Here is a 27,493-nt window from a genome sequence, read left to right as displayed (position 1 = left end):
ATCACCTTGTAACAATGATCAAATTTGGTCTATGTTATGTCATGATTTTAAGAAATCTTATTTCAACCAGATATTTTGGAGACATGATAGTTATCTTAATGAGAAAGCCCCAGAGGCTTAAAGGGTTAAATACTTGTAAAATCCTACAGGTGCTTTCAAAAATACTGTGAAGTAAGCAAGTGCCTCTTGTTGGTTGATGAGTTTATAATTTTAAATTGTCAGCAAGCGATCTAGGACTTGCTCCCTCATTTCTCTATTCTAAGCCCAACTTGTTCTTTCATTTCTCTATTCTCTTCAAGGTAGGAAACTAACTCTATTATGAAGGAATCTGTAGGATGCACAATTTAATCTTTAGACCTTATAAAAGAGATGGCTAACATTTTTCTGCAATAGCATAGCCAAAATAAGAACTCAAATAATAATCTCATAGCTAGATTCACTTCGCCATCAGCGAAGTATACAGTAAGTAGAAAAAACCTCCCTTTCAGACCAAAGGGAAAGAAAGTTTTAAAGTGAGAATATAATTTTCCTCATGGGCATTGTCTACCTTAGAAAAACTACTACAGAACATGCCTGTGACTATAGACTTGTAGTTCAGGCCACCGAAGATTAGAGATGGGAAACGGGCACTCCCTTGACTTGCATCCTCTGGTCTGCTTGAACACAAACCAGGAGGAAAAGAAAGCTCGGCATCAGAAGCAATGGGTGGCAGGCCTATTAATGGCTGATCTGTACAGTGATCTGCCCTCAAGGAGACCCAACAGGCCAGTCCACTGCAGTGGCTTTCAATGTGGTAAGCCTGGGCTTCAGCAGAAGTCAGCTTGTGAAGAGCCCTGGCAGCTCTGCCAAGAGTTGGATCACTGGAAATGGACCTGCCCTGGAGTCGAAGGATGCCCAGGTCAGAGCCACAGATCTTATTGGCTCTAAGCTGAAAAGCCCTTCACTCAGCCCAACTTCCAAAGGGACCACTGCAGCTGAGGGGATGGTCAAGTAGGGTCAGCAACATTGCAGGCAGAACTGTAAATTTCTTGTTAGAGATGCCACCTGCCTTTACCTGGCCAGCTCTCCTCCCAGGCCAGCCAAGTAATGAAAGTCAACAGAGTGCCTTCCCCTAGGAGGTTCACACCTCCCTTAGGATATACCCCATGTGAAGAGATAGATAGGTCTGGGCCTCTGAATTTACAAGGCCTAAAGCCCAACAGATTATTATCAAGCCCCTTCTATCAGGTTCTATTTGCCTCTCAATCAGAAAACTTAATTGTAGCTTAGACAACACCTTTCTTAGCTCCTCTAATAATGACTCTGTCCTTTGTTCTAGGCCCTGTCTAGTGCACTTGGGCCTCATTCCTTTGTAATCATAACCTCTACTCTACCACCAATGGCTCTACTCCCAACCTGTGTGTACTGATGGTCCTCTTCCCCACTTAATGCTGTATAATTGTTCAAACCTGGTAAATGCCACTCTTAGGATCATTGGTTACTATCCTCACTCTGTCTTTTATGACCTTGTCTAAATATGATCAGAGTCGGCAAACTTGGAAGGCTTCCATAGCCTTGGCAACTCATGACGACAGCCTAGGATGGTTACTGGCGCCATAAACTAGAGTGTCAATTTGTTGGGTCACCAACAGGAGCCACTGTGCACTTGCTCCCCATGTGGGATCTCTGTCCTTAATGTGCTGTCCATTTCGATTTGATGCTATAACTAGTACTCAAACAGTATGTTTCACTTTGTGTTTCTATGTGGGTGCAAACTGTTGAAATCTTTATACTAAATTGATCTTCTGTATATAAAGAGAATTGAAAATGAAGCTTGATGCAAATGGAAGGGGAGAGGGTGCGGGAGAGGGGAGGGTTGCGGGTGGGAGGGAAGTTATGGGGGGGGAGAAGCCATTGTAATCCATAAGCTGTACACTGGAAATTTATATTCATTAAATAAAAGTTAAAAAAAATAAATAAAAAAAAAAAAGATCTCAAAAAAAAAAAAAAAAGGTAACATTTACTACAAGATGAAACAGTCCTGAACACATTTTATCCTGACTCTAAAATAATTTGCCACATGGCCAGCGCCGCGGCTCACTAAGCTGATCCTCCGCCTGCGGCGCCGGCACACCAGGTTCTAGTCCCAGTTGGGGCGCTGCATTCTATCCTGGTTGCCCCTCTTCCAGTCCAGCTCTCTGCTGTGGCCCCGGAGTGCAGTGGAGGATGGCCCAAGCGCTTGGGCCCTGCACCCGCGTGGGAGACCAGAAGCACCTGGCTCCTGGCTTCGGCCACTGGGGGGTGAACCAACGGACAAGGAAGACCTCTCTGTCTCTCTCTCACTGTTCACTCTGCCTATCAAAAATAATAATAATAATAATAATTTGCTGCATGGTCGAAAAGGCATCATCAAGCCGGGGGGGGCGGGGGGAGGAGTCACAGCTTAGCAGCCTGAAAAGGATTTAGATCCACATCATGCTATAAAGCAAATTTTAGATGGAGCAAATACTTTAAAAAAGAAAAGAGCAAATAAATAAAGTTCTGCGTGGGAGAGGAAAACCCTCAAAAACAAAGGAAAATAGAACTGTATAGGAACTTAGCTTCTGTACATATAAATTAGCAAAAAAGAAAAAATGTAGAGCAAACAACCCCACATAAAACTTGAATAAAAGTCCTCATCATGGGGCGGCTGCTGCAGTGTCATAGGCCAAGCCTCCGCCTGCGGTGCCAGCATCCCTTACAGATGCCGGGTCACGTCCCTGCTGATCCTCTTCCAATCCAGCTCTGGCCATTGTGGCTATTGGGGGAGTGAATTAGCAGATGGAAGATCCCTCTCTAACTCTCAAAATCATTAAAAAAGTCCTGATCATAAAGTGACCCAAGTCACAAACAGGCAATTCACAAAAGAATAAGTAACTTGGAAATGGTGAGGGCTATTGAAGTTCACCAGTGCTTAGACCAATAGTAAACTGTAGCCACTAATCTGTTGCACATTTGAAAAGTTATTGACAATGTGGTCAAAGAGGCCTGGTCAAGTTCGAAGGAGTTCTGACGGGCCAGGTTCTGCTCTTAGCGCATCACATATGAGGGTACTTCAAAAAGTTCGTTGATAATTGAATTAAAAGATGTTTATGTTGCTACAAAAGTTTTCAAATCCATACATAATGACAGGGTCTTTAAGAAGCCCAAGAAAGGGGCCGGCTCTGTGGTGCAGCTGGTCAACGCCCTGGCCTGCAGCACTGGCGCATCCCCCGTGGGTGCCGGTTCGAGACCCAATTGGGCAGTGAACCAGCGGATGGAAGACCTTTCTCTCTCTCTGCCTCTCCTCTTTCTGTGTAACTCTTTCAAATAAACAAATCTTATTTTTAAAAAAAAGTTCAAGAAAAGTAATTATGAAAAGAAACTGGATTTTAAATTTTTTTCCAAAAACTACCTTATAACGATGGGAAAACTAACTCAGGCCAAGACTGGGGAAACTCCAAGCCTTAGGCCGCATAGCCGATCTCAGCCGGAGCCCTGGGGCTTAGTGCTCAGGCCTGCGCGCGCGCGCGACACCGTCTCCCAGGAAACCGAGGTCGCCCCGCCCCTGCGCACCACCCCCACTTCCGCTCCTGCGCGCTGCAGCCGGCGGACATGGCCGCCTCCCGCTTACCTTCGGCAACGCTAACGCTGAAGCAGGTAGCAGCCGTTCTCTCCAGCCTCCTCGATCACCTTTCTGGGGTGCGAACGTTCAGATGCGCTTCTCTGCACCCTGGCTGTTAAGGCGACTGCAGTTACCGCGGGGTCCTGACAGCTTTTGTCCAGGCGTGGGAGCGGGGCGGGGGCCGGGGAGAGCGTGTGGGCTGCCGGCCGGCAGGCGCTGTGTTTCTCAGAGCACCGCCCCGCCCGATGGCTGCGGAAAAGACCGCTGTGAGACAAGCAAGGTTACGGAAGATCTTGAATAACTGCACGGAGGGAAAGTGCCGATACTGTGATTAAAGCTTCTAAGAGTGGCAGCCCCTCTTCTGCCTGGTAAACCCAGTCAGCTTCTATTTTAAATGTTCTTACAATTAACAAAGGAGTAAGCAAAGAGCTCCAATGAACTTACCCCTTTCTTCGGAAAAAAACAATAATTTTCTTTGTCCCTTTCAAAATTGAGCATCTGGAAGTCTGGTTGCAGTTTGGCTTGCTAACGTGGCGCCACCAGGCTGGCGACTGTGCCGTGGTAACTGCCATCTCTCCTCCCGTACAGTTCCTGCGAAGGCAGCAAGTTCTCCTTCTCTACAGAAGGATTTTACGAGCAATCCGGCAAGTACCAGATGATTCTGATCGCAGATACCTGAAGGACTGGGCAAGGGGAGAATTCAAAAGGAACAAAAGTGCCACCCAAGAGGTAAGAACGAGATAATGGTGCGGGCTACGGAACCCCTGACTCGTTCGTATTTTTTGGCGAAGTTTTTACAAAATTTACCAGTTTGGGAATATGAACAGCCCTAAGATGGTCTATTTTGACCTTGCCTTTTAATGTTACTGATTTTCCAAACAAGTACGTTTAAAATTTAAGGTTGTGCATTTACAGTCTATGGTAACATCACTTGGCGTCCATGCTGTATTACATTTTAAATATCTATATATTTGGAAAGCTTCTGGCTTTCCTTACATGCAGCATATCCGAGTCTCATTATCGTTTCTTGATTTTAATAAGTAAAATGGTAGAGCTGTACCTTGTGTAAGAACAGTGCCCAGTGGGGCCAGTGTTGTGGCTGTGCAGCGGGTTAAGCCACCGCTGTGACTTTAGCATCATCACGTATCAGAGTGCCCATTTGAGTCCCGGCTGCTCCAGTTCCCAGTCCAGCTCTCGGCTGATGTGGCTGGGAAAGCAGAAAAAGATGGCTCAAGTGCTTGGGCCCCTGCCACCCATGTGGGAGACGGAGGCTTCTACCTGGCCCAGCCTGGGACATTGTGGCCATTTGGGGAGTGAAAACAGTGGGTGGTAGAATCTTTGTCTTTCACTCTCTGTGTCACACTGCCTTTAAATACATCTTAAAAAAAAAAGTGACCAGATTATTACTTTCTTCTACAGGATACAATCCGGATGATGATCACTCAAGGCAATATGCAGCTCAAGGAATTAGAAAAAACGCTTGCTTTAGCAAAATCTTAAGTGTAGCACTATTCTGAGGGGTTTTTAGACTCCATGTGTTTTGCTGAATTGCGGCTTAACAACAGACAGCTCAAAGCGAAGCTGAACTGTTTGTATGTACAGTCCTTGGGCGAAATATGAGAAGATGGAGCATGGTATGTCACAGAGTGGGCCCCTCTTCCCCCAGAAAAAGCCATCAAAACAATTGCCTTAGCACTGAAAAGCAAACCATGAGCTTTAAAAATGTTTCTGGATGTATTAGCAGTTTTCTTTAAGAAGCAAAAAGTACTGCAGCAATTGGCCAGCTAGCACAGAGAGAAATGGTCAACACAATCTTCAAGAAAATGCACATCAAAACCACGGTGTGGGGGTGGGCATCATGGCACAGGCTGTAAAGATTAAATGCTTATTCCGTAATGCAGTGCCCAGTTCTAGTCCTGTCTCTGATCCCGCTTCCTGCTAATGTGCACCCTGGGAGGCAGCAGATGACGGCTCAGACACTTGGGGCCCTGCCACCCACATGGGAGACGCAGGTGGAGTTCCAGGCAACCGGCTTCCACCTGGCCCAGCCCTGGCTCGCAGGTCTGAAAACCAGTGGATGGATGCTCTGTCTCGCTGCCCTATAAATAAATACGCACACACACGATGAGCTAACGCTTCACTTCCACAACAGCTGTAATTAGGAAGGGCAATAGCATTGGTGAAGATGTGGAGAAATTGGAACTCACTGCTGGTGAGAATGTGAAATGTCTGCAGCCACTTCGGAAAACACTTTTCCTCAAAAGATTAAACAGGGGTTGCCATACTTAGCAATTCTACTCTAAGGTCTGCAACCAGAAGAGCTGAAAAGCATCAGTAAAAAAATTGAACATGAATGTTAATTCACACAGCCAAAAAGTAGAAACGATCAAAATGCTGGCAAACTGCTAAATGGGTAACTTGTGATGTATTCATAGAATGAAATGTTGGGGCTGGTGCTGTGGCATAGCGGGTTAAGCTGCTGCCTGCAGTGCCGGCATCCCGTATGGTGCTGGTTCTAGTCCCGGCTGCTCCACTTCTGATCCAGCTCTCTGTTGTGGCCTGGGAAAGCAGTGGAGGATGGCCCAAGTTGGGAGACCCAGAGGAAGCTCCTGGCTTTGGGTCACCACAGCTCTGGCCTTTGTGGCTATCTGGGGAGTGAATCAGTGGATGGAAGACTTCCCTTTCTGCCTCTAACTCTGCCTTTCAAATTAATTATTAATTTTAAAAAAGAATGAATGTCATTTGGGGTTAAAAAGGAACAAAGAGTGATGACATGCCACACATGGATGAACCTTGATAACGTTGTTGAAGGAAGTCTGTCAGAAATCACATACAGGGCCGGCGCTGTGACGCAGTAGGTTAGTCCTTCACCTGCAGCGCCGGCATCCAATATGGGTGCTGGTTCTAGTTCCAGCTGCTCCTATTTCAGTCCAGCTCTCTGCTTGGAAAAGCAGAAGATGGCCCAAGTGCTTGGGCCCCATGTGGGAGACCTGGAAGAAGCTCCTGGCTTCAGAGCGGCTCAGCTCTTGCCGTTGAGGCCATTTGGGGAATGAACCAGTGAATAGAAGACCTTTCTCTCTCTGCCTGTAACTTTACCTTTAAAATAAGTAAAATCTTTTTTTAAAAAAAATCACATAAGGCACCAGCATTGTGGCACAAGTAATGCTGCTGCTTGCAATGTGGGCATCCCATATGGGTACTGGTTTGTGTCCCGGTTGCTCCACTTCTGATCCGGCTCCCTGCTAATGGCCCTAGAAAAGTGTCTGGGCCCCTGCTTCCCATGAGGGAGACCTGGATGAAGCTCCCGGCTTTAGCCTGGCACAGCACTGGCTCTTGGGGCCATCTGGGGAGTGAACCAGCAGGTGGACAAGTTCTGTAACACTGACTCAGAAGGATGGGAGCATGGGTGGTAGCGGGTGGGGTGGGAAGTGTCATGTTCCTGAACCTATACATGAAATACATGACATTTTTATACCTTAAGTAAAAATTTTTTTTTTAAAAAATCACATACTATGATTCCATTTCTATGAAATGTAGAGGTGACACAGATTAGTGGTTGCCTGGGACTGTGGTAGAATGGAGAGTACCTGCTAGTGGAGATTTCTGGGTGATGAAGTTATCCTAAAATTAGACTTAACAGTGTTGATTACGCAACTGTCAATATATTCAAATCCATTGAAGCCTCCATTTTAAATGCTTAGTATGTGACTTACGTGTCAATAAAGCTGTTTTATCATTCGATGGACCAGAGCTATATAGACCTTAGGAGATAATCTGGAACTTTCATGAAGAATCACTGTGGATTCTTCAGTTATGTTATGGCTTGAGAGAGGCCTCTCCAAGAGGGTCACCACTAGTTCAGATCTTGGTTAGGGATGAGAAAGAAGCTTAATGAACACACTGAAACACTTACCAAAAGGAAGAAGGGAGACTTTAGACAACTTCCAGATAAAACTTCTGTGGCTAATCTCAGAATCTAGGTGAAAGGGGTTAAAAAAAAATCATTAAGGAAGATCCTTGGCACATTAGTACATTAGGGTCTACCCCAGAGGCAGAAAAAAAAATTTGAAGCACACATCAGAGACACACAACCAAAGCTGACTTCCAGACACTTTTTCAAGACCAAACTCACACGATTCATTTGGTGAAAGTGAAAACTTGTAGAATTTTCTGGAATTGACAGTTCTGTAAACTGAAGTTTGTGTGTGTGACATGCATACAAAAATATAGGCTAATAAAATTTTGAGAGTAAAAATGTCACTCTCTTATGTATGAAGTGTGTCAGTGTGTTGTTTGTAGTTGTGTACATGGAGGACCTAACGAACATTTGTGATGTACATGATGAGATTGTCTCAAAAAGAACCTAATAAACCTAGGGGTTATTCTGTTTTGATTTTCAAAATAGGTCAAACACTGAGAATTGAATTCTTACTTTCCAGAGGCTAAGATTAATGTAATGTATGTGCATTTACTTTTATTTGGAAAAAAGTTTACTGTGTTTACTTACATCCTTTGATTATTCCATCTGCATGATAGGCCAAGTCTTGTTTAGCCCGAGAGGTTTATTCAGCAGCTTCTTCTCAGGTATGCAACCATAGCCATTAAGAAACACATTTTATTCATAATACAGTGTTCTTTATCAGTATGCTAGATTAGACAAATTTTCTGGGTGTTGCCTATAAACTGTATTCTGATCTGAATGTTACGTTTTTGCTTAGCTTATTTTCAGATGTTTGAATATTGAGATGTTTGAACTACAATAAAAGGGTTTAAGTACAAAAACTTTGTAGCATTGTAGCATTAAGTGGCTAAGGCTATTATATAATGATTAAAAAAAAAGATTTATTGATTTGAAAGGCACAGTTTGGGGGGAGGAGACAGAGCATTTCCATCTACTGATTCACTCCCCAAATGGCCACAATGGCTTGGGCTGGGTCAGACTGAAGCCAGGAACCTGGAACTCCACCAAGTTTCCCATGTAGGTGGTGGAGGCCCAAGACTTGGGCCATCCTCTGCTGCTTTCCCAAGTTCATTAGCAGGGAGCTGGGTAGGAAGTGGAGCATCCAGGACCAGAACTAGTGCTTATGGGATGTCAGTGTTGCAGGCAGCAGCTTAACTCCCTGTATTGCAACTCTGGCCCCCATAAAGCAATTTATATACAATGACTTGATTGTTCCTGTATCATTCTCCCATTTTAAAAATGTGATTGCTGTGGATATGCCTGCATAGAAACAGCTGACTTGCTAACTTAACTCTCTGCTATTTGTGTTAGAATCACACCAGCACTGTTAGGAGGCAGAGACCCATACCTCCCTGAACTATCTGTCTATGAATATGTAAGGAAAATGCTCTTTAAAACATAGGGAAATATCCCACATCTACTTTGAAAAAGTCAAATTAAGTAGAATAAGGCCCTAAGAGGATCAAAAAGGCTCACTTTGCCAAAATAGAAACGACATAGTTCGTTTTCTCAAGCAAGGAAACAGCCTATTAAACAGCATTTAAGGGGGTTGGTGTTGTGGTATAGCAGGCATCCCATGTGGGCGCCAGTTCGAGACCCGGCGGCTCCACTTCCGATCCAGCTTCCTAATGTGGCTGGGAAAGCAGCAGATGATGGCCCAAGTCCTTGGGCCCCTGCACCCACGTGGGAGACCCCAAAGAAGCTCCTGGCTCCTGGCTTCAGATCTGCTCAGCTCCAGCTGTTGTGGCCATTTGGTAAATGAACCAGTGGATAAAGGATCTCTCAATATCTCTTTCTCTCCCTCCCCGCACCCCACCATGTAACTCTGCCTTTCAAATAAATAACTCATTTGAAAAAATAGCATTTCAGTTAATAACCATTAAGTTAAATTATTAAGTCATTCAATAGTCGTGATTGACACCAGCACCAACAGGCATCTGGGAAAAAAAGTCATGATCGATTTTGTTTACTGAAAAGTGTATCATTGTATTTTTTTTAAAAAGATTTTATTTATTTATTTGAGAGGTAGAGTTACAGACAGTGAGAGGGTGAAACAGAGAGAGATCATCTATCCGCTGGTTCACTCCTGAAATGGCCACAACAGCTGGAGCTGAGCAGATCTGAAGCCAGGAGCTTCTTTGGGGTCTCCCACGTGGGTGCAGGGGCCCAAGGACTTGGGCCATCTTCTACTGCTTTCCCAGGCCATAGCAGAGAGCTAGATTGGAAGAGGAGCAGCAAGGACTAGAGCCTGTGCCCATATGGGATGCTGGCGCCGCAGGCGGATGGTTAATCACCCCATCCACTCTTACTTTAGAACAACTTGCTATACTGTGTCTTTTGTAACCCACAGATTTAAGTTGAAATATTCACATTAAATTGACAAGGGAAAGAATCACTCAAGTTACAAATAAAAATATTTCTGTTTTACTATTCATAAAATGCATTTTAAAAGGTTATTTCTTGGCCGGCGCCGCGGCTCACTAGGCTAATCCTCTGCCTTGCGGCGCCGGCACACCAGGTTCTAGCCCCGGTCGGGGTGCTGGATTCTGTCCCGGTTGCCCCTCTTCCAGGCCAGCTCTCTGCTGTGGCCAGGGAGTGCAGTGGAGGATGGCCCAAGTGCTTGGGCCCTGCACCCCATGGGAGACCAGGAGAAGCACCTGGCTCCTGCCATTGGATCAGCGCGGTGCGCCGGCCGCAGCGCACTAGCCGTGTCGGCCATTGGAGGGTGAACCAACGGCAAAGGAAGACCTTTCTCTCTGTCTCTCTCACTGTCCACTCTGCCTGTCAAAAAATAAAAATAAGATAAATTTTTTAAAAAAAGGTTATTTCTTTAAAAATAATTTTGTCTTTTAAATCTTACTTGATTTATTTTTATAATCCACATTTCACAAGAAATGGGTTTAATTTGCAGGAACAATTTATTACTCAAAAGTGTAGCGTAGAGCTTACATATTGCTTAACTGTGACAAATGATGTTTTCCCCTTTGTTCAGTATTTCCCCAATGGTCAACTGTTTGAACATTTATTTGAGCTTACACTGAGAAATCTTGCCATGTAATAGCAGCTTTGTTTTGTTTTGATGTGATGCACCTGATCTTGACTTTAATGCAGATGTGTTTACTCTAAATTACACTTTTATAGACACAAAGTAAAGTGTGGTTGAGTTAAGGCACTCTCAGGAAACATAAAACTCAGTTCACCATGGCAAATGAAAGTTCAAGCTAAACAAAGTGTTCATACTTTCATTTTTTTTAAAATAAGGAGTTTAATAAGGATCCATAGTATTGAGGACAATGTCTAATTCTTGGAAGAGACACAAATTCAAGGTAATAAAAATATTAAATAGAATACAACATGCCTTTCAAATATATCAACATTTGACTCAAAAAATAAGGTATAAACATGAAAATATCACTTCCTTTATCTTGGCTCCCAAAGTCAAAAGATTAGAACTAATGCATTCAATCTATCAGATATTTAGTATACTCAATGCGAAATTATAATATTGTACAACTTTTTGTGTTTTACACCATTTCCCCCCAAGTTATTGAAAGTTTCAGCCTCATTTTGAAACACAGCCCACGTGACAGGCTACACATTGTTACATTTTTGGGGAGAAGTACAGTTGAGGCATTTCCTAATTTTAGCAGAGAGCACAAGGGAGAAACATGGAAAAGTCCACACCAGACCTGCAGTTAACTTTTCAATAATGCCACGGAACAAAAACAAACCAAACACAGTAGTTGAACATACAGCGCTGTTGGCACTGGTCTTAATTCGGAGGTTGTCATCCCTGGAGTTAGGAGGCTGACCGATCTTATTCTGTCTCCTTGCCTCTGCTGGTTTTCTACGGAGGAGAACCAAGAGAAGATTCCAGTAGTCTGCCAGCCTGGGTCCACATGACCTTTCTCATTCCTCCCCAGGATCTTTCCAAACTGTGACTCTGACCAGAACATCCACTTCTCAGTAAGACACCTGCTTCTGAAGTCAAAATAGTCCCAGCTAAGCACTGGGTGGTCTAGACTTGGTAGCTACAATCTGTTTTCAGCATGTGGCAACAAGGGTACTCCAGGTAACAGGAAGTACTGTGATAAGTGGAAGTAACTCTTGCTTGCAGCACGCCTTCCTCACCCTCTCAGGACTTGAGTATTAGGCAGTTCCCAATAAACTCACGTTAGTGATGTCCAAACTGAAGGCACCGTCTCGACCTACAATTCTGTGGTTGTGCATCAGGAACAAACAGGGAAATGGAAAGACTGAAGTGCCTCCAGATGGGTAACCCAGTGACTGGGGGGAGGGCGGGCTCCCTCATGGCAGCTGAGGAACCAGACAGGCTTACAGACATAGGAAAGTGAACTTGAGGTAACATCAAACTCATTCCGTCTTCAGATTCGACAACAGTACGTCTACTAAATTGCTCTTGGAAAGCAATGTCTGTAACCAAAACTGAGCGTGACAAAGCAAGTGAAAGCACACTGTTTGAGTTTTTGTCTTTGTTTTAGTGTTCCCAAGAAGTCAGTTTGTGGGCAACAGATGTTAGGTTCCTGTGATTTGCATCAGAATTGAAGTTTCTGTGCCTACATGGAATTTTGAAAGGAGGAATAAAATCCCCACACTGAAAGAGACAGGAACCTTGAAAGATAATTAAACCAGGATTTCCACATAGGCAGGCTACTTTTGTAACTTTGTTTCTTTGTTCTTATCTCATATTGGGGCAAAGTAAAATTTTCAGTGTTCCATGAAGCTGGGAAACAGTGGGGTCTCAATCAAAACACTGAATTCTTTACCTTGATATAGTCACCGCAAGGCAGTGGGAAGCTTTTGAGGTTGTTCAGTGGTAATTTAGAATGAAACACTTTGAGGAAATAGCCTTACTGCTTTATAAAATATAGATTCATAATCTGAAAATCAGAAAGCTCCTTTAAGATAACAGCTTGATTATGGGTAGGTTATAGAAGTTTCAGGTCATGGCTACGCGAATGCTTTTTCTGTTTTTCTGTTCATGTGTTTTAAAATCACTATGCTTAAGGATTTTTTTGGTTGAAAAATACAGAAACTGTTCTCACGTGAGCTCATTATTAACATTTTTAGTGCTTATCCAATCACTCATTTTTTTTTTCAAAAAAATTTATCTTAAGGTATACTGGGTCTTATGACATTGTGAAAATCTTTTTCCCCTCAAAATATGTCTGATAAATTTCTACCTGGCTAAAATGTCAAAAGTCTAAAAATTATGGATTTGAGAACAAGAGATTAGCTTAGCACATCTCAGGGTTACAGCTCCCTCCCAGAACAATACTCTCATCTAGGCACAGCAGGTATGTTTAAATTTACATGAATGACAACTTCAGTTCACAGGGGATTAGTGTTTTTCTTGCTTTTCCCTTGCATTATTTCATATATCCGGAAGTTTGGGGTTTAGGCTTAGACATCATTCAGTTTCTTAGCGTGGCTTGCTTAATCTGAGCTTCTGGACTTCAGGTGAACCTGGAATGAGGTTTCAGGTTCGTAATGAAACCTGACCCTAAGCAAGCTTCCCCTGGTTTCAGCTGAACTGTCGAAGTCTTCATAACTTCAAGGCATGGGAAGCATGTTGTCTGGCCCATCTGAGACACTAGTGGCTTTTTGATAGGCAAGTCTGCTGCGTGTACAGTCATTGACTCCTTAAGCACAGCGACTCTGCAGTTGCAAAACTGGAACTCGCTCCACTTTCCGGGCCCTAATTTTCCTTCTGTACCTTAGTCCTGAGTTTGGAAAGTTCTTCCTCCAGGCTTTTGATGTGTTCCTTCAGCGTGGCCTTGTCTTGCTGGGCTTTCTGATTGGCCTGGCTCCGTGCTTCCTCTATCTTCCTTTCATACCACTTCTCCATCTGGGTAGAAACGGCCTCAAAAAAGTACTGGGTGAGCTCCAGGGCCTGGGAGGTGTCTCGGGTGTGAGGGGTGGGCTGCTCGCCACCTGCTGCTGGCTGCTGGGCCCGATGCCTCGCCTGCCCGCTTTTTCCAGACTTCTTGGTTTGGGTGCCTCTATTGACACAGGGCCCGGCCTGCTGGTCACCTTTGGCTGCTTCGTTCAAGGGCAGCAAGGCTGCCTGAACTTTGACGTTCCTCAGACGGGCGCCTGTACAGTCAGAGGAAGACGGCTCCTGCTGCAGTCTGTGGGTGGCACCAGAGTGCAGGGCCTTTTCCTTGGGCCTAACTACCTGAGAGGAAGTGTCAGAAGCCGCTACTGGACCCGCTGTCACCACTGATGGCTCCACACCTGGTGGCAGAAGGAAAACAGATCGTCAAAGCTGAGGCCCATTCACGCTGGTCTGTGGCTGGGGGCAGCGTGCGCTTGAGAGTCCTGGAATCCTGGAAACTCCCTGGCTTTCTAGGTCACCATCCAGCAGGTGCAACTTCTCTGGAGCTTTTCTCAGCTTTTGTGAAGCCCTCTCTCCCCCGATTATCATCCTGAATAGTCAGGGCTTTCATGCATGTAAGCCAAAAAATGAGCTGGTCTTTCCCCCAGTCTGTCTCATTCTACCCTGGAAGGCCCTGGCTCCAATTTCCTGATGCCCAAGGATGACACAACTTCACCGAGCGACTCAGAGCAGAGCCAGGCGTTTATCTATGAGAACGAATGTCCCCATTCCCTGGTTCCTGGGCCATAAAGCCAGGATACTCATTCCTCGACCCAAATGCCAGTCTAGAAAGGTGGTTTCATTCCCCATACCCAGAGCTCCATGAAAAGCCCCACACCTAACTCCTAGAATGCAAAAGTTGCACACGATGTTTCCCAGGGTTTTTGGCAAAAAGAAGATAAAACCACAGTTCCAGAGATGGTTTGTGGGTAACACAAACCACTTGGAGGTCTAGTGACCAAAACTCTGAGTGTCCTCAAAGTTCACACCAAATGTAATCACTGTGGCTAATGTAAAGATGCTTTGCTGGATACATCTCGTCTACCACATGGGGCAAGCTCAGTACATGAACTCCTGCTGAATGAGGCTCTGCATGGCTGCACGAAGGTAAAAGGCCACTGGAGGAGGAGAAGGGATAAAGGCACCAAGGGCGGCAAGTGAACCCTGCCGAGGAGTCAGACGGCCATCCATCACCCTCCTCTCTGGAGCCCACTTGGGCACCGTCAACACCATACCCGAGGCACTGTTACCACTGGGATCCCTCATTTGGGTATGTTGGAGCAGTTAACGGGAGAGTGGTTCATTCCTGTATAGGAACTGGATATACAATTCATGAGTGAAACATGGCCCTTGCTACACAGAGCTCACTCCACACTCCAGTGTCTTCCAAGCCCTGTCAAACACTCTGCTTCAGATGCAGGAGAGAACAGGATCCGCGGGCTGTGTTACCTCTGGACGGAAGGGCACTCTGCATGTGGGTTACCTGTGGAGGACTCGCAAGTCGATGGTGTGGACTTAGCCCTGCAGGCTCTGGAATCTCCAGAAAGCTTCAGCTCCAGATTCTGAATCTTTAACATGCACCAGGTTTTCAATTCATCCACTAAGGAGATCTGAAAAAATATTTAGTACACAAAACAGTCAGGTGATTGTGACACACTGTTTACAGATTAACCCATCAAGAGTGGATTTTTCAATTATGGTTAAAGATATCATCTCAACAAACCCAAAAGTGACAGCTTATCCCTCCTTCCACAGGCTACACCTAGCACCGGGGCTGAGAGCCATCTGCCATCTTCACCAAGTGACTTAGAGCCACCTCAAACCCAAAGACCCAAAGCCACTCCGATCTTCCAAACCAAGCTGTGTAGTAAAATCACGAGTTCTCACACACTCAGGAGTTCTTGTTCCATGCCTGCTGTCCCTGTAGACAGTAAACTCTCTGAAGGCAGGAAATGCATCCTCCTCCAACATGTAATGACCCCCAATGATACACAGCGGTTCCCTTCTGTGAACTTCCTTTAAGGTTTACAATAATGGCATGCTAGATCTTTGTAAAAATTAAAAGTGGGAATGGGAGAGGGAGGAGGAAGAAGGGTTGGAGCATGGGCGGGAGGAAGGGTAGGGTGGAAAGTATCCCAAATCTGTATATATGAAATATATCAAACTTGTCTAACTTACATAAAATTTTACAAAAAGGAAAATATAGGGAAATGGAAATGGATATGCTATCAGTTGATGCTATATACTGGGGTTTAAATATTGTATGATACCTGTAAAACTGTACAAGCAATGCATGCCAATAAAAAATTTAAAAAAAGCAAGCAAGCGTAGGCTTTCACCCAAAAATGAACATGAAGTTACTAAAGGGTAAAAGATAATGATACGCCATGGAACGCACTCAGCCCCTGCATCTTCAGACTCAGTCCTGGGTGAGGGGCTGGCAGCTCCTGGCTCTTACCTGTCGCTTCTCTCCCTCGTGCTTCTCTGTGTCCACGTGCTGCTGCAGGCGGTTCAGGCACTCCGTTCTCTCTGCCGAGAGTCGCTCAAGCATGAGCTTGTCCAAAACGCGCATCTGGGATCCAAGGGGAACACAGTGCGTGCTGACCTAAGGATGGGCCCTGCTCCTGGACTCCTGAGGCTGGGCTCAGGGGGGCCCGGCAGGGCCCGAGCAGGCAAACACCTGCTCTTCTTGCTGTTCTGTTTCTAGGTGGCTGCAATGGAACTCTAGTTTCTCAGAATTCCTGAGCATGTTTCCATATGGCCCATTTCTTTTTCACTTTTTTAAGGTCCTAATGAGTTAAAGACTGTGAATATACAGCAAATATACAACTTGAGAACACGCAGACCTTGTAGGCAAAAAAAAATTGTTATAGACTTTGGAACATTATCTCCAAGGGGGAAAAAAAACATTTCTAAATGTATAGAGTCACTCCCTCCACCTCCCTTTCTCATTGCAGTGTTAACAGCTGCCCAAGAGGTAGTGAAGCAAGCTGGATACGCAGGGCTGTTCTCCAGCTTTTGCAAGGAGCAGCTATTTTTAGTGCTTCCCCAGAAGTAGTCAAAGCATGTGTGAGAAGGGTGTGGGAGGGGCGGAAAGGATTGCTTCAAAGAACAAGGGACCATCATCTCTCAGTCACACTCTTCCGCGGTCCCCCTCCATCCTAACATTTCTGCAGGGCCCTAATGCGTAGCAGGGCCACACTTGCTCTGCTTCCTACAAGGTCCCTAGGAGAGAAGGGGACTTTGATCACTGATGAGCTCCTCAGAGATACACTTAGCATTCCGAGCTCCACACCTGGCGGCTTGGCCCACTCCTGCTCCTCCTCACTCTCTTCCTATGGAGTGGTCCTCCCCAGGAACGGCCACGTGTGTGCGTGGCTGTGCGTGGCTTTGTTCTCAGGCCCAGGTGGACTAGCTCAGGTGTGAATGGATACCCGACTCATCCCGGGCCAGAGCCCTTTCCCTGTGATTTGGGAAGCTGTCACCCTCCTTGACCTGAAGAGAGATCCCTGACACAGCGCATATCCATCGATACCTTCCTCTCTGGGCTCAGGCTAGCAGAAGTGGCTTTTTTTATACAAACAAAAACCAAAAAACCAGTCTTAACTAATATATATGGTCCTAAAATATATTTTAAGTGGTCTTTCCATAAAATGAAAATATCAAATAAACCTGAAAATCTTTTTTTAAAATGTATTTGAAGGTTTATTTATTTATTTGAAAGGCAGAGTTACAAAGAGAGATGGAGAGACAGAGAGAGACATAGAGAGATCTTCCATTCTCTGATTCATTCCTCAAATGGCCACAACAGCCAGGGCAGGGCCAGGACAAAGCCAGGAGGCCAGACACTTCATCTGGTCCTCCCATGTGTGTGACAGGGGTCCAAGCACTTGGGCCATCTTCTGCTGCTTTCCAAGGAACATTAGCAGGGAGCTGGTTCAGAAGTGGAGCAGCCAGGACACGAACCAGCACCCATATGGGATGCTGGTGTCCCAGCTGGTGGCTTAACCTGCTAAGCCACAACACCAGCCCCAAACTTTAAAATCTGTAACCTCACCAGTAAACATGAAATTTAAAACAGCAAAATTCCTTAATTTAGCAAAAACTTTTAAAAAAAGATAACATTAAGTAATGGCAAAGGTCTGAGACAAACTCAAATACTGTTGGTAGGATGTTAATTGATTCAGCCTTTATATTAATTTGTCAATATCTACTAAGAGCATTAAGCATAATAACTTTGAACCCAGTTATCTTAATTCAATCAAATAATCTGAGAAGTCAAAAGTTTATGCATATAAGTATTTATCACAGGTGGCTGGCGCAGTAGGTTAATCCTCTGCCTGTGGCACCGGCATCGCATATGGGCACCAGTCCTGGTCGCTCCTCTTCTAATCCAGCTCTCTGCTATGATCTAGGAAAGCAGTAGAGATGGCCCAAGTGTTTGGGCCCCTGCACCTACATGGGAGACTGGGAAGAAGCACCTGGCTCCTGGCTTCGGATTGGCGCAGCTCCAGCCGTTGCGGCCATCTGGGGGGTGAAACAACAGAAGGAAGACCTCTCTCTCTGTCTCTCCCTCTCACTGTCTATAGCTCTACCTCTCAAATAAATAAAATTTTTTTAAAAAATGTTTATCACAGAATTATTTATGAGTGAAAAGCTATAAGCAACATTAAAGTCTAAGCAAGAAGTGGCTAAACAAATCACATTACATTAGTATTCTGGAATGGGGCAAGCATTGTGGCACAGCAGGTTAAGCTGCCACTCGGAATGCCCACTTCCCATGTCAGAGTGCTGGTTTAAGTCCTGTTCACTCTGCTTTTGATCTAGCTTCCTGCTAATGCTTCATGGGAGGCAGATGATGGCTCAAGTACTTGGGCCCCTGCCACCCATGTGGGAGTCCTGGATGGAGCTCCAGGCTCCTGGCTTTGGCCTGGCCCAGCCCTGGCTGTTGCAGCCATTTGAAAGTGAACCAATGGATTTCTCTCTCTCACTCACTCTGCCTTTAAAGCAAGATAAACACATCACTAAACAGCATTCTTGCTAGATACAGTTTCAAACTTTAGCATACATGAGCACCCCCTGGAGGTCTTATTATTACATAGGTTGATCATTGGCGCCAGCACCATGGACTAGTGGGCTAAGCCTCCACCTGCAGTGCTGGCATCCCATATGGCACCAGTTCATGTCCCAGTTGCTCCTCTTCTGATCCAGCTCTCTGCTATGGCCTGAGAAAGCAGTGGAAAATGGCCCAAGTGCTTGGGCCCCTACAACAGTGTGGGAGACCTGGAAGAAGCTCCTGGCTCCTGGCTTTCGGTCAGCTCAGCCCTGGCCATTGCAGCCATCTGGAGAGTAAACCAGCAGATGGAAGACTTTTCTCTCTGCCTCTGCCTCTCTCTGTAACTCTACCTCTCAATTAAATAAAATCTTAAAAAAATAAATCTTGCTTAAAAAGAAAAAAGAAAAAATAGGCTGATGAACACCACTCCCTGAGTTTATTATTAAACACTTAAATTCAACCCAGTGGATTCAGAGTGAGGCTTGGAATTTGCTTCTCCTTTCTTCCCCACAAAGCCCCAGGTGATGCTAATGCTGCTGGCCCAGGGAACTCAGCTCAGAGACCCAGTGCTCTAGACCTACCTTTCAGTTCCCCAAATATGGAGCTAGAGGAATTAAACACCACCAGGAAGAAACTCTCGGGCAAACCCAGATACAGGATATCCTACAAAACAGCTAGTTTGCGTGGATGCTCTCAAAAGTTAGCATCACGGGAGAGATAAAGGTAGAAAAAGAGTCAGGGATGATAAGAGTCTGGATGATGAGAGACCACAGACTCTAATAGTCAAACACCCCACAGGGAGCCTTCCCTGGGTCCTGCACAGAGACTCAAAACACAAACCAGCTGTAAACAAAACAGCCGGGGACAACCGCGAGAGTGTGAGTGGGAACTGGAGACCTGACACTCGCTGTTCAGTTTCTCAGGCGTGGCAACAGGAGGACGTCCTGATTGCCAGCCAGTGCACTCTGAGGTGCGTGCAGGAGCCAGCAGGAGGGTGTGCAGGTAGATCAGCATGGGAGGGCGCGAGACAGGACAGCCAGCCATCCAGTGACAGCCGCTGGACCCAGGCCAGCAGACCACAGGTGCGTTCACTGTGCCACCCTTCAGTCTCTGCTGTATGTCTGACAGTTTCCCAAATAACATGTTGGGAAAAGGAAACAAGTTAGACACCATTACTCTAATTTATTGTGCAAGGGAGAAGGGGTGCAGAGCACATCAACATATAAAAGACAGGGAGTAAATACTCCAAAATAGTACTTTTTCATAGCAAGGGACTTACAGGGGATTTATATTTCTAATTCTCATATTGTTTAAAATGCATCGTAGTGGAGATAGATTACTTGCATAGTCAGAAGCAGTCTAAAGGTGACCCTAAAAATTCTAAATAAATGTGCTGTGACGAAACTGCACAAGCAGGCCTCTTGCCTGCCAGCCTGCCAGCAGCTTTTGGGGCAGGGGGTAAACTCCGTTCTCTTCTGACATCACCTTCTGTGAGCTGGGCCACTGGCTTACCTGGTGCTGGGTCTTGCTCTCCATGTGCCCCAGCTTCGTGTTCATTTTATCCTGCACCGATCCCAGCTCTGCCTTGATCTCCTCCACGGTGGCTTCCAGCTGATTCTCCAGCTTGTTGATCAGAGGTTCACACCGACAACCATTGAGTGGTGCCTGTGAGAGAAACAAGGGAATGAATTCCTTGTTCACTCTTTTTAATGATTAACTTATTTGAAAGGTAGAGTTGTAGACAGTGAAGGGAGGGAGGGGGAAAGAGAGAGAGAGAATCTTCCATCCACTGGTTCACTTCCCAAGTGAACAGCCGAGGCCAGGAGCCAGGAGCCAGGAGCCTCCTCTGGGTCTCCCATGTGGGTAGCAGGGGCCCAAGCTCTTGGGCCATTTTCCGCTGCTATCCCAGGAGCATTAGCAGGGAGCTGGATTGGTAGTGGAGTAGCCGGGACACAAACCAGCACCCATCTGGGATGCTGGCACTGCAGGTGGTGGCTTTACCCGCTATGCCACAAGGCCATCCTCCTTTGTTCATTCTTCCAACAGATATTTTTGTTAGAGAGGCAGAGACAGACACAGAGCTCCTGTCAGTTGGTTCACTCACTCCCCAGATGCCTGCAATGGATGGGACTAGGCCAGTTCCCGCAGTCAGGAACCCAATCCAAGTCTCCCACGAGGGAGGCAGGGACACAACTACTTGAGCTATCACTGCTGCCTCCCATGGCCTGCAGCACGAGCAGCAGGTGTCCCAGCGGCTGCTCAGGCCAAATACCGGCCCCTAACAAAGGCTTTGAGCACCCACTACGTGATAAGGAGTTACAGACATGCAGGAGACAGACTCAGCCCTGGGGTAACTTTCCAACATCCCACAGGCCAAGCTTTGCGTCTGATAGGTGATGGGGCTCAGAGAGAGTAAGATACGCTTCCTCTTTTACAGCTGCTTTTCTCTCCTCTGGGGCCTCAAGCTCTCTAGCCACCTACGGATGGTGCAGAGCGCGGTGTGGGGACTCCACAGTTGGTCTGGGCAGCCACAGTGCACCTGCCCTGACTAGGTGGGCCGCCCTGTGGCTGACCTTCAAAGCTCATACTTCCCTGAGTCAATGCCCAAAGGGGATCGCGGCCCATGGGAATAGTGCACCTCCCTTCCTGAGCAGGCCCTGTGGGTACCTGCATCACTTTCCCATCCTTGCCCCGGTACAGCGTGTACAGCTGGTATGCTCTGAACTCATGGGGCGGGGGCGGGGAGGAACAGCGGTGCCGGCTCCTCTTCTTAGCGTGATTATGAGCATGAGCATGTGAGCTCTTCTGGTGTCCAGGCTGCTGGTCTGCCGGTGGGGTGGGGTCAGAGTACGCAGACACCTGTCAGGGATACAGAGACGACACCTCTGAGCCCTGTGGCATCTGCAAGAGTGACCCAGCCAGCGGCTCCCACCTCATTCCCTCTGGGGCCGAGGACCCCGCGTCGCTTCTCTTCCTGGTGTCCTACACGGAGCAACACTCGTCCCAAGAAGTACACCGCAGGCCCACCCGTGTCCGAGGTCAGCCAGGCTTACCTTCTGTGCTCTGGCTCCAAGCCTACCAGTGAGGTGGCTTTTCAGCTGCTGGGCAGGACCACACCCCAGGGCCACTGCCAACCCCCGCCACCCCTCTGGCCACTTCACGGGCCTCCTGACCTTGGGCCTAGACTTTCTCCTCTGGTTGTTGTCCTTGGCCCTGGGTTCCGGGGAGGCAGACAGGACATCTTCTCTGGGTTCCTCTTGTTTCAGCGCAGCCTGATCGCTGCTGGGGGTGTCTCCAACAGAGACACTTCCCTACAGAGGGGAAAAGCCAGCAACTGTTCCACTCGCCCCTGCGCCGTCTTCATGAACAGTAAAATTCTGCTCGCAAGACTCCACCTAGCAAGGGTGCCCAGGGAATCTGTGACAGACACAGGAAACCCTGCGTGGTGACCTTAACTCGGCATACACTGCTTTTCCTGGTTGGCTGAGGATGCGACTCACATGGTATTCGTCAGGGCCCTAGTCACATACAGTCTGGAGTCTAATTCTACATTCTAGAACCGCAGGAACCTGCCACAGACCAAACACCTCGGTGTTAGAGATTTTTGGTCTTTTGCATTTTACTGCTCACTCTTTGAACTCAGCCAGCCACAATCCATGGTGGACCATCCTCAGAAATGGAAATGCATCCCCCCGTTAGTCCTTGTGAGAACTACTACAGCCCAGTACGGACAATCCACACACAGGAGCTGGAACCGACTTACGATGCCTCAGCCCTGGGAGCTGAGGAGAGGAATTTGAAATGGATGGCAGACAGAGAGCAGGCACTGAGTGATAACATTTTATGTGACAAATGTTATCTCTTACACTGGAGTCGTCTTCCTCCAGAGAGCTGAAAGGCGTAATTGAGTCCTGAGCCTCCATGGATAGTTGTGCAAGCTGTTCTGTGTACACGGGCAACTAGCCAAGGTGTGAGTGGGGCAAGATGAACCAGTGTCTAACTTTGGCGTGATTCCCCACGTGTGCCCCGTGCAGGGCTGATCTGCCCAAGGAGTGACACGTGCTAGCAGAGCCGCGGTCCGTTCTATAAGTGGGAAAAAGGATGCCACGTGTACCAGGGGTTATCAAACTTTAGTGCACGTTGGAACCATCTGGAAGACTTGTTCAAGTAGAGTGCTAGGCCCACCCCAGAGCTTCTGATTCAGTGGGCCTGGCGGGGTAAAGGCTCAAGAATTTGCATTTCTAACAAGGTCTGGATAACATACTGGACACCACCCTTTGAGAACCACCGCTCTAAACAATTAAAGGCGCAGCCTCAGAGAGGAAATGCTAGCCATGTGGTGGGGACAAAGGCCACAGACACACAGGCCTGATAATCATGGCCCGGCAAAGGGTGCTGGATGGCTGACAGGCGACACACACACACACACACAGACGAGCTGAAATCCTGGAGGACCGGAGGACAGGAAGCCAAAGAGGAAAAGACTGGCAACAGTTTGAAGAATCCCCAGTCCCAGTGGGAAGGAGAGGCAGAGGAGCCGGAGGGAGCAGGGAGACAGTTTCCCGCCCTGTGGACGTGAGTGGAGGTGGGGCTGGCAGGAGGGTGGCCCCCCCACCTTGCTTTGTGCCACCTCGTCTCTTGGCACAGACTGGGCTCTCCTCTCTTCCTTGAGCCTTTCTCTCTTTTTCCGCAGGCTTCGCCCACGACTGAAGCGCAAGACCTGAAGGAGGCAAACAGCACTGTTATAAACCTCTGGGGTGTGCAGCAGCAGCATCAAAGAGTTCTCCATGGACTTGGTGCTCCGACCTAGCTGAACTTACAGCCCTGGTGAGAGGCACCAAGCAGTCAACACCAAACGACACCCCTGGACCACCTCCCGGGTCTCCCAGGGACCCAGAGAGGGGCAGGATACTGTCCCTGACTTTCAGAAGCTCAAGGCCCATGGTAGTGATGACAGCATTCTGGTTCCAGGTCAGAAGCTCTGAGCAGGGGTACACGGGCCGAGGACTGCGTAACTCCACCTAACGTAGGACGTGAATGGTGTCTCCTGGAGTTGCGCAGTGTGGTAGTCCTGTGCCAGGCAGTCTCACACTCCATCTTGGTACCCTGAACCTGATCTGGCCTATCACATCTTCCCCCCGGGGCCAAACTGTTCAAGTCGTATTCAATTTGATTCAACGCTGTTATGGTGCATACGGGAGCCTGGTACCCAGGCTGGGGCAGGAAGGAGGCATTTAACCTGCCCCTGGTAGTACAGAGCAGTAGAATGGACACAGACAAGTGCATGTGGGGTCAGCTAGTGGGAGAGTCTGTAGGCAATGGATTTGACCTCTCTGTGCTTATCTTTTCAAATAAAAATGGGGGGTTGTTGGGATTAAGCTAGAAAGAAGTCGGTGGCTGGCACACAGTGGACTCGTTCCTAGGCGGGAGCCTTCCTACCTGCCTGAGAATTGCTTCATGGGCCGGGGATGTTTACCCACAGAGTACAGATCTCCGAGCCGCAGGCGAGCCTCAACCTCTGGACCATAAGATTTGAGAATGTAAACGGGTCCTTAGCTGAAAAATTCCGAGAACTGCCGTGCTCAGTCATCTCTAAAGCTGAATTCAGACTCGCCACGAGGTCAAGTCCGATGAGAGGACATGATTAGCACCTGTCCCTCACCTGGTTTATGGACTCTCAGAGCAGAGTCACCAGCAACATCTCCTCTGTTTCCCATGGTATTAGCCAAGAAAAGAACTTCATGTGGCTCACAGCCCCATGCCATCTAACCAAACGGAATGCCATTAATCTCTCCCAGGCCACAGACCAGGGAGTATCGGTCCTGGGGCCTGGCAAAGAAATACCCTCAGTACTGCTGTGGCTCATTAAATCCACATCCAGCTAATGGGCAAAGGTGAGGAGGTTTTCATTTCAGACAAAACAAACAAGAAGGCTATTTCTATAACTACAGATCAATGGCGTAAGACTATATGCATATTTTAACATTCCTTCTTTGTGGTTCACGTGTACAATTTATGTGTGACACAGACCTTCATGATATGTCACTCAACTTATTTGCTATTCGGCCTGGGCGTGGAAAGCCTTGCTCAAGTCACTTTTCAAATGGAAACACAAGGGAGGAACAACACAGGGAAATGGCCCATGATAAAGCTTTTTTCCCTGTAAACAAAGATTCTCAGGTTCTGGGAGACAAACGACAGGCGGATTAAAGCTACATCAATCTTGATGTGCCTGGAGAATTCTCCAGCTCCACAAGACTTGATGATCCCTGTATGGCTGAGGATGGAGCTGGCTGTCCATCAAATTGCCAGATGCCGAAATGCCAGATAAGCGTGATAGATTCTGACATTTAGATAGCACCCTGCACTTTTTGATCGACGAGACAGAGACCAGCATTTTTTTTCCATCAGCATTCACGGATGAGAGCCCACTGATGATTCTTTGTAAAGAACTGGGGAGAGGCAGGGCTTCCCCGCCCCCGCCCCCGCCCAGCAACTTGTCCTAGCTGACGTCCTCTTGTCAGGAGCTCCACGGATTTACAGACCACTGAAAAGGAGCAGCTCCATACTCAACACGGTGATCGGGTTTGCAAAAGACAAAAATGCTAACCATTTCCGGAAGTTACCAGTTATACCTGGCATCTTTTTAAAACTCAAATGAAACAAAGACCAAGCAAAACCCTGGGCTAGGCTAGTACCTGGTGATGGCGCACTAAGGTGTATTCAGAATCCTCTTTTGACACCCTGAGACTTTGCCCTCTTCTTGAAACATTAGCCAGTATAAACTGGGAAACTGATCGGTGTTTGCCATGACATAATACACAACAGCTCCAATCTGGAAAGAGCCTAAGTGTCCAATACTTAGGGACAGCAACAACAACAAAAGAGAGTCCTACACTTCCATTATAACGAGCAGTTGTGAAGATTATAGCACACTGCATTGTTATAGTGAGGATAAGAGGCAGAATACAAAACGGTGTAGAAATTGTAGGTACACTTATATGAAAATCAGGTGTCTGAAAGGTGTAGGAAGAAACAGTAACATGGCAGGGGGTGAAATTATGAAAAGCTCAGAGATTATCATTACTATACATTTCTTTCTTTTTACTTCATGTCCATTCCAGCTCAAATCACATCAGCTACCATTTTGAAAAATAGAATGATGGCTCAAACACCACTACTCAGTAAAAAAAAAAAGAAAGAAAGAAAGAAAGAAAGAAAGAATTACAGTGTACCTGACTGCCTCTGGTGGGTGCTCACTGCTCTGTGGGCACAGAGAACGGTCCGTCCCCCTCCCCTTCCCTTCCGGAATTCCCTGTTCCACTTGTTGGGTCAAGCTGTTTAATCCTGGTGCTGCCCTGCAGTGGTTTGAACCGAGCTCTCCCCTGTTGAGGAGCTGGGGAATCACAATCCAGGAAGCTGGTCGTGACAGTGAGCCACAGCAGGGAAAGGACGCTCACCACGGTGAGCTGCACTCTGGTTCCAGTCACCCTGGAGACCCCCCCTGTCCACTGCCTGGCTCCTAAGCCCCTCAATTCCCTATTTAAGTTACTCTGCATTGGTTTCAGCAGCGGACAACCAAAGGCATCCCAGCAACTTTGCAGCCCCACATCCTCAATACAATGGCAAGTGCAGGAAATCCTACCTGGGGAGCCTTAGTGAGGAGAAGAGCAACTTCCGGATTATTGTGGTAGCGGGCAGTCTCCAGCGGAGTCTGGCCTGCCTAAGGAGAGGCACAGGGGAAGACAGGTGAGAACAGGACCCCAACCCTGACCACGTAGAGGGGGCAGCTCTACTCGTTCACAGCCCACAGGTGCGTGTGCTCAGCACACACAGCCCTGCACACGACATGCACTGTTCTTCAGCCCACAGCATCCAGCGGGGGAGCCAAGAGGACATGCTAACCAATGGCACACAGCAACATAGGGCAGGTGCCAACTAAATGCTTTAGGAGGCAAAGGTCTGGGACATTGCCCACCGAGGCAGACTTCCTGCAAAGACAGGAAGGAAGGGAAAAACCAGATGGGCTCAAGTAGGGCATTTCAGTTCAGGGAAAACACAGACGACCACAAAATCCAGCTTGGCAATGAATCTGCCCTGGAGAGCACTTGGAGGAGGGCAGAGCCCATGAAGCCATCCTTGAGGAAGAGAGGGTGTCTGAGCTAGAACCTGGGGAGGGGAGAGGAGGGAGACAGGCAGAACCCATTTTGGAGAAGAAGGGTTAGCGTGTTGAGACGGATCGATCCTCTGGTCACGTGGCCACTAAACGTGTCTACAGGTCTGGAACCGCCCACTTGTCCATTTCCTTAGACACCTCCGGGCTTCCTCTCACACCGGGGTGTGCTCTCTGCACCCGAGAGTCTGCAGGTGAAGCCTTTGGGGCTTGTCAACCACCGGGCTGCTCGGAGCCAGCGTTCCCTGCCTCAGGGGCCCCAGGGGCCCCAGCAGAGAGAGCCCGCAGGAGTTCAGGAAGTAACACCCCATCCTGGAAAGGAGTGGGAATGGTTTTAGAAGCCGCCACCGCAGCTCAACTTACGTTGTTAACAATGGTCCCATCTGCTCCAGCTTCCAGTAAGATTTTAACCACCTTCTTGTGATTCAGGGCTGCAGCAATGTGAAGCGCTGTGTCTCCAGCCTGAAATTAATCAGAAGAAAGCCCGCTACACCCACTCTGACCGCGGTGCACAGGCCAACAGGGGTTTCTCATCCCCTGGTCTAAGGGTGGGTCTTCAAAGCCGGCCCAAGATGGGCCTTAGACTGCAACGGGCCCTCTTTGAAGTGTTTTGTGGTTCTGTTTAAAGAACTCTTGGAGCCAAATGGCCTATGTAACAGTATCACACTGTTTTACTGACTGAGGATCCCAGAAGTCACAGAACAGGGTTAAATGCAGGGGACAGGAGCCAGCACTGTCTGCTGCCTGTGATACCCACATTTCACATGGGCTCTGGTTCGAGC

At 47.3% G+C, this 27,493-nt stretch overlaps 2 protein-coding genes across 4 annotated transcripts in view; one reads left to right on the top strand and one right to left on the bottom strand.

The window, feature by feature from the left end:
- Positions 1-3,589: 3,589 nt before the first annotated feature.
- On the top strand, positions 3,590-7,114 carry LYRM2 (LYR motif containing 2). Its single transcript, XM_062186506.1, has 3 exons — positions 3,590-3,657; positions 4,211-4,351; positions 5,042-7,114. The coding sequence occupies exons 1-3, from the start codon at positions 3,613-3,615 to the stop codon at positions 5,120-5,122; spliced, it is 267 nt and encodes an 88-aa protein (XP_062042490.1). The 5' UTR covers positions 3,590-3,612; the 3' UTR covers positions 5,123-7,114.
- Positions 7,115-12,418: 5,304 nt separating this feature from the next.
- The window catches only part of ANKRD6 (ankyrin repeat domain 6), a 206,192-nt gene continuing 191,117 nt past the window's right edge, over positions 12,419-27,493 (bottom strand). For all 3 annotated transcript variants that reach the window (XM_062186503.1, XM_062186505.1, XM_062186504.1), the window contains 9 exons: positions 27,075-27,173; positions 26,184-26,261; positions 23,154-23,258; positions 21,712-21,849; positions 21,206-21,397; positions 20,051-20,203; positions 15,941-16,054; positions 14,966-15,092; positions 12,419-13,841 (listed from right to left, as the gene is read on the bottom strand). In XM_062186503.1, the coding sequence (XP_062042487.1) occupies positions 13,303-13,841; positions 14,966-15,092; positions 15,941-16,054; positions 20,051-20,203; positions 21,206-21,397; positions 21,712-21,849; positions 23,154-23,258; positions 26,184-26,261; positions 27,075-27,173 (1,545 nt within the window). In that variant the 3' untranslated portion in view covers positions 12,419-13,302. The remainder of the gene's footprint in view (positions 13,842-14,965; positions 15,093-15,940; positions 16,055-20,050; positions 20,204-21,205; positions 21,398-21,711; positions 21,850-23,153; positions 23,259-26,183; positions 26,262-27,074; positions 27,174-27,493) is intronic.

This window comes from Lepus europaeus, chromosome 3 (assembly GCF_033115175.1).
Source record: "Lepus europaeus isolate LE1 chromosome 3, mLepTim1.pri, whole genome shotgun sequence".
NCBI lineage: Eukaryota > Metazoa > Chordata > Mammalia > Lagomorpha > Leporidae > Lepus > Lepus europaeus.
This window is presented reverse-complemented; position numbering and strand designations above follow the sequence as displayed.